The sequence below is a fragment of the Copadichromis virginalis genome, linkage group LG7, assembly GCF_057382275.1.
Source record: "Copadichromis virginalis isolate Kocher_CV1m ecotype Utaka linkage group LG7, C_Virginalis_male_GT1.1, whole genome shotgun sequence".
In the NCBI taxonomy this organism is placed as follows: Eukaryota; Metazoa; Chordata; class Actinopteri; order Cichliformes; family Cichlidae; genus Copadichromis; species Copadichromis virginalis.
The window spans coordinates 48583766-48598006 of NC_140624.1; the positions used below are offsets into that span (position 1 = coordinate 48583766).

Consider the following 14241-nt stretch of genomic DNA (forward strand, 5'->3'; position numbering starts at 1 on the left):
GACAGACAGGGAAGGCCTCAAAGGCAGGATGGAAAGAAAAAAGGAAATAACAATGGCAATAATTTTAATGACCACAGCGGAATTTAACTCACATTAGTATCAGTAATATCAGTTTGTTATTGCGAATTCTTCCAGTAATGATCAAGGAACCTTCCTTTTGAAATAAATGAGCCTTTCTGTTTGCTGAGGATTACAGGAATTTCTTCTTCTACTACCCATCAGTTACTCCATGCAATAATTGTATAGTGTCATGTCAGAAGCTGGGCATTCCTCCATAAAATGTTATCAGTTTGTATAAGTATTTTAATTATGTTAAGTTTGTTACAAATTGTTTGAAATCTGGTGGAGAGAGAAAAAAAGAAGCTTTTTCAACTAACAAGCTGTCACGTAAGATCGTTAAAAAATGCTGCAAGACGTTACAGATAAAACGCTGCTGTCGCCACATGTTTTCGGGTCAGCTATGGGAGGTCAACAAGAGCTGTGACACTGAGCCAAGCTGTCAAGCTGGTGACGTACTTTCTCAGATGCTGACCAGATGCTGATTCTCTTACAATGCAATCTGCAGTAAAGCGCTATTATCCCCCAGTGATATGGCTCATCCCACAAAAACATCCTGCAGTCACAGGCAATGTTGTCTAGGCTCTCGACAGGACATGATACAGGATGTGCTATCACACTGCTGTCAGCATATCAGTAATTGGTGACATTCCTCCAAACATTTCATTGTTTTTCAAGCGTATCATGGCTTCTTAAATCCGACAAATACAAAACACTAACTTCACGAAAAGGACAGTGAGATTTAGCTTTTTTCTTTCTTCCTTTTTTTTGTTTGTTTTTAAAATCCAATGTTAATTGTTCTCAAGACAAAAACAGTGACACAATCCAGGCGAAAAAATGTTTTAAACTAGATTGGCAAAGTTTGTGGAAAGAAATAAAGACGATTAAATGTTCAGTGTAATTCTATCTCCCGAGGATGTTTCAAATCTAAATTCAGTTTACTCTAAGGTAGGAAAAACACCTCCATCCTTCCTTTGGGAGCACAAAGTGTTACAATCATTGTGTAGTTGTACAGTGCTGCACTGTGACTTTAAAAACCAAATACTTTCTATAGCCCTCAACAGCATCAGATGCCTAATGGTTTTAATATTGATTTAATCACAGTTATTACAATTTCTCATGAGGATAAGGGTCCTTATGTACAGATACTGCAACATTTTTCATTTAGCAATGAGGAGCTTCATCAATAACATATTTAGAAATAATAGCCTAGTTAGAGGCAATCTCATTTATTTGCCCATCTCAGTGCTATTTAAATCCTGGTTTATGTTTTTAATTACCACTGTAGCATTTTTCCCTGACATTATCACTTAAGCACACAATGGAATAAAAGTTTCAAGTTCTTCCTGGGTTCAGTCCACAAACATAATCTAAGAACAGTGTATAAAAGTCAGAATCTCCGGTTTCATTGGAACATTAATTTTATGGCCAGTGCCATCAGCATCAGCCTTCCTCGATACTCTCTAAAACTTCTCTTACGATTTTATAGTGTGGAGGGTAAAAGACACAAAATACAAAACTGCTTGCTCTTTTGTAACATTTCACTACAGAGGGGCCACTGGGGAATCAACACTGCAAAATCAACATAGTTTACTGTCTCTCCAAACAGACTCACAGAGCTGCACAGCTGTGTCAGCTTGACTGTGTGTGAAAACAGCTGGCGATAGACAAGCACATCTGGAGACATGTGAAAATCATGCATTACGGATAAAACTAACTACTTGTAGTGGCATCCCCACAACCTGATCTTTTTTTATGATTAGTTAGTGACTCTTTAACAACCTTATGTTACAGCTGAGGCAGTATGTGTAATCAGGGTTAAATAAAAGTGGGCCAAAGGTGGCATTTTATTTCCAGGTTCAGTCCCAAATGTGCATTCAAAAGAAAAGCAAAAAACTGCATGTGCGCACGGTAGTACAGAAAAACAAAGATGCATTACTTACATACAAGTGAACCTCGCTGTTGAGATAGCATAAACCATAAGCTGTTTCTGCAGATGTGAGGATAAGGTGCATTGGCTTTGCATCAGTCAAGTTAATTTGAAATATGACATTTTCCTGAAAGGAAAAAAAACACAAATTATTACAAGAATAAAAATAGAAAATCACACAATGCAGCTGTTATATCTACTCATATAAGTTCAGACTGAAGTTTTAAACGCAGCGTCTATTTTTACAGTGGAAAGTCTGCTTTACATATGAAAGCTAACAACTTTCCAAATAGTTTGCAGGTTCAGAAAGTGTTGCAGGCAAATGATGTCTGAAGGTGGTATACATCTCCAGGTGGAAGATTGGGACTGATACGAAAGACAAAGCAATCAAGTGTTATAAATATTCAGTCCCAATGTTTAGCCATATGGGAACTACTGCACTGTCTATTAGAAGTTTTCTGGAAAGCCTTCCACGTTGTGTATGTGCCACGTAATACAGAAATAAAATCAAAACATTAAAATGTTTGAGAAGCACTTCAAGCAATGCTTCTGGCTCGCATTGTATAATTTTTGATTGTGTTATCATAGAGCAGAATGAAAAAAGAAAGGAAAACAGAATACATAGCAGCTATGCTACATCATTTTTGGGGGGATGAATTAATGTAGACAATGAAAAATATCCTGTAATGAAATGACAAGAATTAACCTTTAGCACAGGCAAAATTGAAACGTAGCATTTTCCTGAAATTCAAACATTATTACACTGGCTTAAGATGAAAAACATCACAAATGCGATTTAAGCATTTTCTAACCTGTGACATGAAGAATGAAAAGTTCTGAAACTTCAGAGAGCAAATAAAAAGACCAACATTATTATGGTCATTTTGCACTGAATCACAATTCAACACTGCTCAAACTTTGAAGGTCTTGGGTAGAGCTGCTCACCAATTTGCAACCTTCCCTATCTGTCATTAAATTAATAGGCCTCAAGTTGACAGAGGAGGGAGATATTTTACTTGCAGCACACAAAAATAGTTCCAACCCCAATTTAATACCGCACAACTTTGATTTAATTTCCATGCTGGAGGAAATCTCAGCAGGGGGGACGTGACTATTCCTTATTTTCGCAACCATGAGATGTCAACACGTGGATCGCTCCAGACACACGTGCAACCACTCATTTGAAGAGAGTCAAAAACAGGCAAGAAGAAAACAGTCTTCAAATGCCTGCTTTTGAGCTGACGCTGATATTTATGAGGTAATGTAGCTTGGTTCTATTATTACATTTCTATGCAATGCAAGGGAGGAGACATAAAAAACATGTAAAGCTATAAAATTAATTATTTACCAGATGTGCAATTAGATGCATTTGTGTAATGTATACTCTGTGTCTTGGTTGCATTAAAACTATCCCTAAAGGTGTAGTCAGAATTACTTATGTACAGTCTTATTATTAATTTATCTACTTCGTTTCATTCACAACCTGCTGCCTTAACAATGGCTAACCTTGATGGTTGTTATGAGGCATATTACATATAAAACACCATTAACATAATTCAACACATAATGTAATATCCAATTAACTATATTTTAACCACAGTAACATAATGGTGATGTGATTTGCTAATCACCACCCCAGTCACACTATGAATCAGCCTTAATTACTATGCTTCGCATATGCGTTTGGCAAAGCTGGTGCTGCAGAGATTTATGGATGTAAGTGGTGGTGAGTAAACCTTTTGAATGTGGAATAATAAGTCTGGGTTTAAAGACTTTTTATTTTTTCGACAGACTTAATTCCAATGAATCCCAGGTCTTTTTACTTCCGCAAGAGACCCAAGATAATTAGGTTTAGAAAAGTGAAAGAGTCATGGATTTGTAATCAGCTCAATTTTATGACTCAGTGCATTAGAAATGAACAACAGCTTTAAAAAAGAAGAAGAAGAAGGGGGGAAAAACTTGGAAGTATTGCTCCAATGTGAGGCTTTTATGGGAGGTTAACATTCACAACTTTTTCTTGACACCAAATGCTTTATTCTGTTATATTGTGTGTATTTGAAGGCAGATTGTTTTCAGACAGAACCTGTTAGTGAGACAATGAGCTTGCTGGGGAAACAGTAAGACGCCCTCATATCAAATTCATTTACTTGATACCTGATGTTGCCAGAGTGTGATCCAAGAGAATTGTGATGAGCTCAGGTTGAAGCTATGGAAATTTTCAGGCGCATACAGAGCAGAGCAAATTAAGTCTAAGGAGACCATGGACAAATTGCCTATAAACCAAACACAGATGAATTTCAAAGACAGCCTTGCACGCTGAGTGCTATGGACAGAAGGATCACTGATATACACACACAGTGAGACACAAGCTTTAACCGGTGTCTAGTACATGCAGGCTTGTGCTTAATGACTTCTGCATCTTATAAATGGTTTCAGTCCCCAGTTTGAAAGGAAAAATGTCTAAAAGGGGTGACTGCAGTCCCAGGTGAAGATACAGTGGAATTTATCTGAATAGATCACTGGTTAGGACTACTTATAAAAGAAACATGTTCGCTACAGGCAGAGGGTTTGGCATGAAAATAATAACTTACCACAAGAACCTGGAACACAGTGTCTAAAGCTGTTAGATATCCAAGTACTCAAATGCTGCTCTGCCCATCATAATAGCATCACACTCACTTTGAATGTAAAGATAGACCCAGTTCTACAAGTTGGGGAATTTAAAATTCCTGTGATAGCCCACAGGAAACTCAGATATCAGTGAATAAGACAGGGGCTATAAGATCAAATCACAGGCCGAAAAAAAATCCTGCAAAGGGTGTTGAAAAATAATTGGCTAACATATTAGCATACCGTATAATGCTAGTTGTCTGCAACAGTGCAGAAGGTGGCCATAAAATATGAGCTACTGCTGTATATGATTTCCATGTGTCAGTCTCTATAAATGCATAACATGTGCAATACTGTGTGAATGTGGCAAGGTGAGCCACAGGAAATCACATTTTTGATTCCATCTTCTGTGCACGGTATATATTATTAAATTTTAAAAAAAAGAAAAAGAATACAGCTAGATTGCCCTGAAGACAGACTAACCTTGGAGAGGTCTGAGGTTCTTTTGTAACATTTAGTTTGTGCCTCACTTGTTGTGTTGCATGTGCGTAGAGCAAATGAATGAACGGCATTTCCTCCTGACTTCATTGTGCTTCATACAGAGATAACTCTCGGCGGTGTTTTCCTTAAATACCCCTTTCTAATGAGCTTTCTGTCTAACTTCCCTTCATCCTTTTGTGACTTTCTTTCTTTCCTTTTGAACTCTGACCCTGATCACTCACCTTTGCTGCTTTTGTTCCTGTGCTTTCAAGATACAATTGTTTTCCTTTTCAGGTTTTTTTTCTTTTCTTCAGAGCATTTTTTGAAGGGCCTTTGCTGATGCAGTTTCCAGTTATTCTTTTGACTCTCTCCCTTGGCTTGAATTGGCTCTCTTGGTCTCGTCTCGGCCTTGTGCCAAGAGCCTGACTATCCAAGCCTCTGTGTGACATCAATGAGTCCTGTACAAGCGGCTCCTCCCAGTGAATTCTCTCTGACTGTGTACCCCCTTGATGCTCCCTCTATAATTCTCTGTGGGGTCAAACTGTGACAGTCAACTGTTCCTGGCAGGTTGTAAATCAGTATGAAAATAAAGGAATGGGGAAGAAGGTGATAAGACAATTTGGAGGACAAAGAAAAGAGGATCCAAGAGCAAACCTCCCTTTTGACTGGACAGTCTGGCATAAGATGAATATGTTCCCCTTTCTTTTTGTTTACAAGAACAGTTTTTTTTATATAAACAGACAGCCAAAAGCAGATAAGGGGTATGTGTTAAGAGGTCACATGTCCACTTTTTTCTGGCTTTTTGATATGATAAAACGTCCACTCGTGGTCCCATCAAGAGACCAGGATATGCCAATTATGCACAGTGTTGAGTGGATCACACAGATCGCAGACCAAATTCCTTTTGTGAACTCTCACCAGTCTCAAACAGAGTTCACCTTTTTTTAAAATCAGAGAGCTTGCGCCATTCTTTCCACAAACTACACTTAGAACTTTTCGCAATTAACTTTTCTTCCTCTCCCACAGAACATAATGTGCCTAATTTTACTCTTCGGGCCTAATAAAAAGACCGAGAACCATTTCCTTTCTAATATGCTTTAAATCTGTTTTGTCATCAAACTGCATTTTCTTCTGATTTACAGTGATTTACATTAAATGAGACTAAAGACCTGACGACATTTGCAGCAGTAACTGTGTCTTTGAGACAAAGACAATGATGTGCTTGCACAATGTTAGCAGCATTACTCGAAGCAAAGAAAGGCACAAAACCATATGTGAGGTAACCAAGCTTCATTCTTAAGGACGCTTGTGTTAATGATTCTTTGTATATCATAACATTTTCCAGTGGAAATCAAATTGAATCAGTTTAGCTTGCTGGTAAACGTTTCTGCTAAAGGATGACAGGATTCTCAATGGCTTTCCTGGGAGAGGTTAAAGGAAAGGACCTTGAGGCTTTTATTAATTCTGGAGCTGATGGATGGGCAGGCAGGGATTGTATTTCACCATCCTGTGACAATGTCTTAGCGAGGCTGCACACATCTGCTTTTCCATTCTCATAATCTCTGCCAGATGACGGCGAAAAACCAATACAGTGAAAAATAAAACGGGATGATCAATAAATAGCATTTGCTTAACAGAAGTTGTGCAAAAATACTACATAGTCTAAGTGAAAACAAACAGCAGAAGCAAGCAAACAAACAAAGGACACTGATAAAGAAATGACTAATGCGAGCTGACCGACAATGTTGGACAGTGAAAAATGGAGTCTGGCCGAACAATAACAACATATAGATTAGAACTTTTCTAGAATTACTTTTCACTGACATTCCCTGAAGCAAAAAGTTTGAAAATCAAAACATCCCAATACCCTATCAGCAATTACTGCATATGTTTGTTTAGCTGGAAAATGAATTCTTTAAACACAGACCAAAATTGAACAATGTGGCTTTTAAAAGGGGTTGAAAAAAGCTGCGTTTCTGTCACATCTGGCATCTGTTAATGGTTAGCTAGTTATCAGGCTGATAAAGTTGGGAAAGGAGTGTGTTTATGTTTTGTAATCTGGGAAGATGTTTAAAAGCTTATTTATTCAGAGTCAGGGAAAGTCTGCGCACAATGATGACCAAATACGGTAAAATGTGCATTTTTTTAAAAACATACCAGATACACTATTATCTTTAGCCTTAAGTGTCTCTCATAAAATGCCAGGTTCCACACATTGATCCCCCATAGGACCTTTTTAGCCTACAGTTTTGTTTTCATGCCTGACACACATCAGCAGTAAGATCCCAGATCACATGACAGATTTTCCAACCTACAAAAGCTGTTCCTTATCAAGACTTTACATAAGACAGGTAGCAGTGCATCTTTGCTAACTCAAGGTGTATAGGATAAAGGTCTAATCATCTCTTAGTTTACTCAGAAATGGATCACTGTATTTCAAACTGTGGAAATAAACGTTTGCCTGTTTGTTTTTCGACTACAAGCGGACTTTGTGGATTATGTTCAACTGCACTAAGACACGCGTACGGCCCGACTACCAGCTAGTGCTTCCGCGGTAATACAAGGTCTTTACATCTCTGCGTTACAACGACATTATGAGTTGTCACAGAAGGAAAGCCGCAGGTTTGACAACTAAACAATAACATCCATCCATTTTAAGGCAAGGCACTGTGAACACGTATGCACATTACCCAAGTTCTAAAGGAGCTCAGCCATCATTAATTCATACAATTACACCTGTTCTTTTTCTAATTTGAATACTAAAATATATCCTTTCCCATCCAGCTGAAAATGTGCCTTTAAAAGGAATAAAACTCTTTTGAAGCTGCACTTATTTACCTCACCACAGCATAATGTCTGATACAGTAAAGCACACAGACTGTTTTACATTTTTTTTAAAAAGGAATACTTTAACATATTTCCTTCATAATTAAGTCATTATGTATTTTCTTTTTATTCACAGGTCATTAATATACATAAAGAAGAGGAGTGTTTAATGGTCTATGCAGTGCTTTTAACACTGTTATTCATTAATTTGAACACATTAAACTGAATAAAATCATATCTGTCAAACTATATCAAGTGTGTAAATTATATGCTCCATCCTATGCCAGTTTTATTTCTTGCGAAATTAATGACCTCACTCTGTGTGGGACGGTGTCAAACGATATGTTCGAACACTGAGGTGTTTTTTTGGATGCTTCACTTGGTTAGAAGAACATGCTCAAATGTAGCATTGATATTTTTAGAAATGAATAAGGAACATTCATCGTTCGCGCTGGTCTCTGAAAGCCCCCGTCACAACATCGAAAAGCCCAAAAAGTTATAGACAAGAAGTAAAAACTGCATAATTACTGTGACATAATCAGTAAAGTGCTGAACTCTGAGAATTAATTTTTGTCAAGGTACTGAGAAATAACTGCACTGCCATCATTATAAGCTTTGTAAATCTTGCTGAAGCCTATTGATTAGAAACTAAAGGTCAACTGCTAACAATGAGGGCTTCGTCCCTAAAACAAGCTCTGCCGTTACACAATCTTCCATTTACTTCAAGGCCAAAAATTGCAACAAGCTGTCTGATATTTTGCCAGTTACACCAAGGTTTAGAGATGGCGCAAGAAAGGGAAAGGAGGGTGTTTGCTGGTGCTTTTGATGAGTGTAGTTCTGCATATTGTGGAGATTGGTTGAACTGGTGATTACTCACATACTGTATAAAAGGGGTTTTGATTTTGTGCAAGTTTTAGTTGAAGTATTTATTTTGAATTTTGGACTGTTGATTGCAAAAGTTCTTGTGGTGTTTTGTTTCTATCTACGATTGAATTTAGCTGTTAGCTCTAATACAGCTGAAATCATACGTCATAGAAAATATCATGCAAAAAAAAATGATATATTTAAAGTTAAATGTGCATAATCACAGTGCATGCTTCTTTTTACTGGGTATGGTCAGTTTTTAAAACTGACTCAGCTTTAATACTGTCCCACATTGCATAACATCTGATAACTCTATAAATAAGTAAATGAGCATCATTAAACTCAGTGTAATGATAGTTCAGTGGAATGAAACATTTCATTTTAGGAATGCTGTGAACTGTGAGGTGAACATAGGTGCAGAGCTTTCTCCTTTTCAGCATGACAGCACCTGACATACTGTTCCATCAGCTAAGAAGTATGATGAATGAGCAGACGATAACGTATCCCTGTCGCACAGGGGAATTTGGGATTAAATGACAACTAAACCGTGCTTGACAGATGGCAGCAGTTTAATTGTGAAACATTTGAACTTTCTACATTGTGATGTTTACCTAAAGTTTTATTTGAATTTTACCACTACTTTTCAGGTTATTACTTCTTTCCATAAAAATAATAAAGTTCAGACGAGCTCGGTGTACAACACTCTCAGTCAAACTGGATTTTTTTTAACTTGATGACAATTTTTACAGATTATTATATCTAACTTAGATAGACTCAAATAACTTTGACATGCTTACCGGGTTATTAAAGTTCAGCTTAAAGATGTGGACCTCTGCCTTGTCCTCTCCGACAAAACTGGTCCAACAGCCAATCTCATTCACGATCCACGGACTGCCTTTCTCACCTTTTGAAGTCACCGGGGTGCATGTCTGACTTGTGGCTGAAAGAAATGAAGTAAGAATAGTTAAATATGAACAGCAGCATGTTTTTAAGTTGCAGTAAATAATTTATTGCTTACAACCAGAGATGGGCAGCAACGCGTTACTTGTAACTATTGCAAAAACGGTAATTAGATTACCGTTACTTCCCGTAGGACCGCTGCGTTACTAAAACCGTGATTTTTTGCGAGAATGTCTCATGACAGTGACATAAGCAAGTGCGACGTTTGTGACAACAGCTGTGTGCAGATCAACAATGGATCATATATCGAGGGGAGAGAGTATGAGTGTGCAGCGTTTAAAGCGTGGAAGTACTGACCTTCCCATATGGAAAAGATATATATAAATCTTATAAAGTTTGTATCTGTCTTGTGTGAAACTTGTATGAAAAGCATATAAGAGTGAAAACAGATATAAGATCCCTTGAAAAATTATATAATGAAACTTGTATGTTTTGGATACTTACTAAAACAATGTATGAAAGTAATGAGAAAGTGGCCACTTTCATGAGTAAATCATGTAAGCCTTATATGATTTACTCATGAAAGTGGCCACTTTCATGAGTAATCACATATAAGTTTTTACTATTTCTTTTCCATATGGGTTACTTTAAGTTTGATTCCATAAAAAGTGACAAAAACATTAGCGTCCATTGTGCGTGGGAAGAAAACTTCTTGTTACAGCGGAAAAAAAAACCCCTAAACTTCCAAGCAAGCACCGAGTGCGCTACGACATAACGGGAAATTCACAGAGAAACTCGCGGATTCTTCAACTGACCGCGGCACACCTGCACCAGGGTAAACCTCCGCCTACCCCACTCCTGCTTTACAGGTCAAAATAGAGCAAAAGGACCGCTAGTCTTTGATTTTATTTATTTTCTGCTGTGTTTTACTTGCATCTATTTGAAAGAGTGAGTGTAAACACAAAAAAAATTTTGCTTGATGCATGAAGTTAAAAGATTAAAACTAATAAAACCAGTTTTAAAAAGAGATTTTTCCATTTGATTACATTTTGTATGATGGATTATGTAGAAAAAGTAGAATTGGGCTGAAAGATCTATCGCTTTATCACCTCTTCAGGTTGTAAATCGTGTTTTTAAAAAGAAACTAAGTAACTAAGTAATTAATTACTTTTGAAAATAAGTAATCAGTAAAGTAACGGGATTACTTTTTGGGGGAAGTAATCAGTAATTAGTTACTGATTACTTTTTTCAAGTAACTTGACCAACACTGCTCACAACCTTAATATGAAACTCCCTGTATTCTCTAGTCTCATATCTTATTGCAAGAATTTGAATCCATCTGTAACAATCCTGTCATATTTTGACATAACAGGAGAAAAGCCAAAAGAAAACCTTCATGTGTGAAAGCCAAAACGCTATTATTTAAAAGAAAGATAAACCCAGCAATGTTACAGATTTCTTGTCAGAACAGGGCTAAATTTGTTATTAATCATTTTGAAAGCTTTCCCCTGGTCGCAGAGAATGGATGTTAAATGTGTGGGTAGGACTACATTGTTTAAAAACAGATCCGCTGGTTCACGTTTATCAGACGTGTCAGGACACGGGGCTGCAGTCATTCATCACCGTGCTCACTTTGCTCCCTGCTAGAAGACTGCTGTTTAACCTGAGGATCCAAGTCTTGGGAGGCTGAATTAATCCAGCCAAGGGTGTATGATCACTGGTGAGGGTGGGTATAAATGCCTGGTATTTGACCTGGACTGTGTATGCGTGTCTGTGTGCCAGAGATCTATTGTGCTAGACTAGAATGAATATGTGTGCACGCATGCTTATTCTAACCTGTATAAAGTTGCCAGGGACAAAATATTCTCCAACAAACTTCCTCTTTCCTCAAGAAAAAAGGTCAGAGGCTTTTTCCAGCTCAATTAGAGATCGCTTTCCTTGCCCATCGCTCACCGTTCGCTGACTATAGATGATAGAGTTTAAGTGGGTTATTCTAGAAGTTTTCTGGCACTAGTCACAGCCACATCATGGCTGACACAGTCACTAGTTTGGATTTACTCCTTACAGAGTCTTCCTTAGCCCACCTGCACATGGAATGAGCTTTCATTAAATCAGTCAGAACTGATCTACACTCAAAAATAAGATAAGCATATCCATTGTGTGATGAATATACGCAACATATGCCGAAACATCCACTATTCATGCCTCAATCACCCTCAAAGCAGCTGGCACCGAAGCACATAAGTAAGCGAGCGTGGTATCATGACAGAAGCGACGAATTTACTAAGCAAATGCTGCATAACACTGCGCTCCACTGGCTTTTATGATGCATTTGGTCTGTTTACCTAGCAGGCCACAATTCATCACAGAGGAGCTCTGGAGTGAGGCAAGCGAGACAGAGACAGGAGAATAGGGTGGAAGGGGTTAATGGATACATTACGAGGATTGGAAAGCTAACCGGATGTGCCTTATTTAGAAGTGGCACTAATCAGCGGCCTTGTTTGAGGCAATGTCATCACTGCTGGTGGGCGAGAGTGGCCAGAGATTGTGATAAAAATGGGACAGAAATGGATGAATGCAACAAACAACGGCAAGATAGTGGGAGCAAGAGCATGTTACATAATCAGCTCTTTGTCTCCTTTAATGGGCTGGTTTTTTGTGTTTTTTCTTTCTTTTTTTTTGGGGGGGGGGGGGGGGGGGTATTCAATTGGTAAATTCACATGTTTTTTTTCTCCTCACATTACCTGTGACCTAAGATATCCCTGATGAAAATAGGCTGCTTTTAATTTAAACTCAGTTACATCATTGTTATCGCATCACTTTTGTGCACTGTGGAGGTGATGCATCTTTTTATGTTCCACGTGGTGTTTTTTTCCCTCTTAGATTGTGGAACAAGTCGTCTTATTATTCCATGAAGTTAGGAACATATTTGGCACAAATTGAGGGACTTGGAAGGCCTGTATCATTTGTAAATCGTCATCTTCGCTGTTCCTCAGTCTGCTCAGCATCAAACTAAAAGTTTTCCTGAAAATCCAGATGGGGAACCATCCATACTTTGCGTTCTCTTTTTTTCCCCTCTGCCTCTCACCCCAGAGGTCAAGGCTGGCTTCCTGTTATTCTGCTCTTCTGTGGTAATGTTTGTTGCTCAATAACCACAACCCTAAAGTTATTTCTCTCTTGTTCTGCTGTCATAGAGTCAACGGCCCATGACTGTTGCCCAAGAGCTCTGGGTATAAATCACACTGACCACACAAGAATGTGCGTGTATGTTTGCGTGCTTGTGCATGCTTGTGTCACCAGCCTCCTTTTTTTATGAGTCACCATCGGATATGAAGAACAGTCATTTTGCCCTCTTGCCCCCGGAAATGCCAATGGCCTCGCTAAGCGGTCTGCTGGTAAATGAGGTATAGAAGAACTATTTCATTCGCTGTCCTCTTTATCTACTTATATCAGTCGCCTCCATTTTCCATTCCATGAGAAGACGTGTTTATGGATGCTGCTGATTTTCTATTTAGATGTTAGGTATCAGGGGTAGATATAAATAGAAAACATAATTGAAGACAGAAAATACCCCCGATTCATGAAATAAGATTTGATCTTAAAGCCTTCTTTAATCTTTATTCCTTTCCTTTTCAGTAGTTGTATATGTCATGTCTGTTATTTTATAGACCTAAACAGGCTACTTAGAAATCCATCTCTTATGAAAACAGACGTGAAGACAGTTTTATTCAACGGGAGACCGATGAAACCCAATCGTAGCAAACCGATCGAAAGCTTATAAAATAAAACCAAGTCTGTAGTCAAAATCAATAATTGTCAATTTGCTGTTTGTAAAAGAGACTTTGGACAAGGTTCATATTTGCGGATTAAGCCGATATCTGTGACTGATGAAAACCATACTGCATGACACACTTGTCTGAGGGGGGGGTCCATCTGGTCCCTTTGCGTGTCCAGGTTCTATCTGCTCTTGCTTTCTTAACCTTCAGGGCATTCTACCAGAGGATGGGAGACGGACTCAGAAAATGACAGACATCCGTTTTCCACATGTTCAATTGTGCATGGGACCATTAATCCAGCATCAACACTGTGCCCATTTTAGGAAATCTGAGGATCAGCTTGACATCAACTATGTTCTGCTTCATAGCTCTACTTTATTTATTTATTTGTTAGCAATTATGCATACAAATATTGAACTCAATGAGTAGAGTGCAGTCTATCAGATTTGAAGTACTGTGTGAAAGTCCTGACCCACCCCTCATTTACTTAACACCCATCTATGAATTGTTCAAACTTCAAAAAGGGACAATCTTGAGGGATGAACCAGCGTTGTGGTCACACATAACAGACAACTTATCAAAGAACCAACTTTAAATTGTATTTTTAGGCCCTTTGTTAGTATCAGCGTGTTGCAAAAACACTTCTTTAGTTACAAAAATTGACAGAGACAACACAACTTTACACAGGACCTGCATCTGGGCCCTTAGTTGATCCATTTACTGTTCACTGGAGCCTCATCAGAAATGGTGTCAGTGGAAGGCTGACTGTCAAGCAGCCATTCTTAAAGAAGTGAAATG

At 38.2% G+C, this 14241-nt stretch overlaps 1 protein-coding gene across 2 annotated transcripts in view; it reads right to left on the reverse strand.

Annotated features, from left to right (window-relative positions):
- Positions 1-14241, reverse strand: part of eng (endoglin) — a 42565-nt gene that overhangs the window by 14671 nt on the left and 13653 nt on the right. For both annotated transcript variants that reach the window (XM_085463846.1, XM_085463845.1), the window contains exons 3-4: positions 9565-9707; positions 2001-2114 (exon numbers count right to left, since the gene is read on the reverse strand). In XM_085463846.1, coding sequence (XP_085319972.1) covers positions 2001-2114; positions 9565-9707 — 257 coding nt within the window. The remainder of the gene's footprint in view (positions 1-2000; positions 2115-9564; positions 9708-14241) is intronic.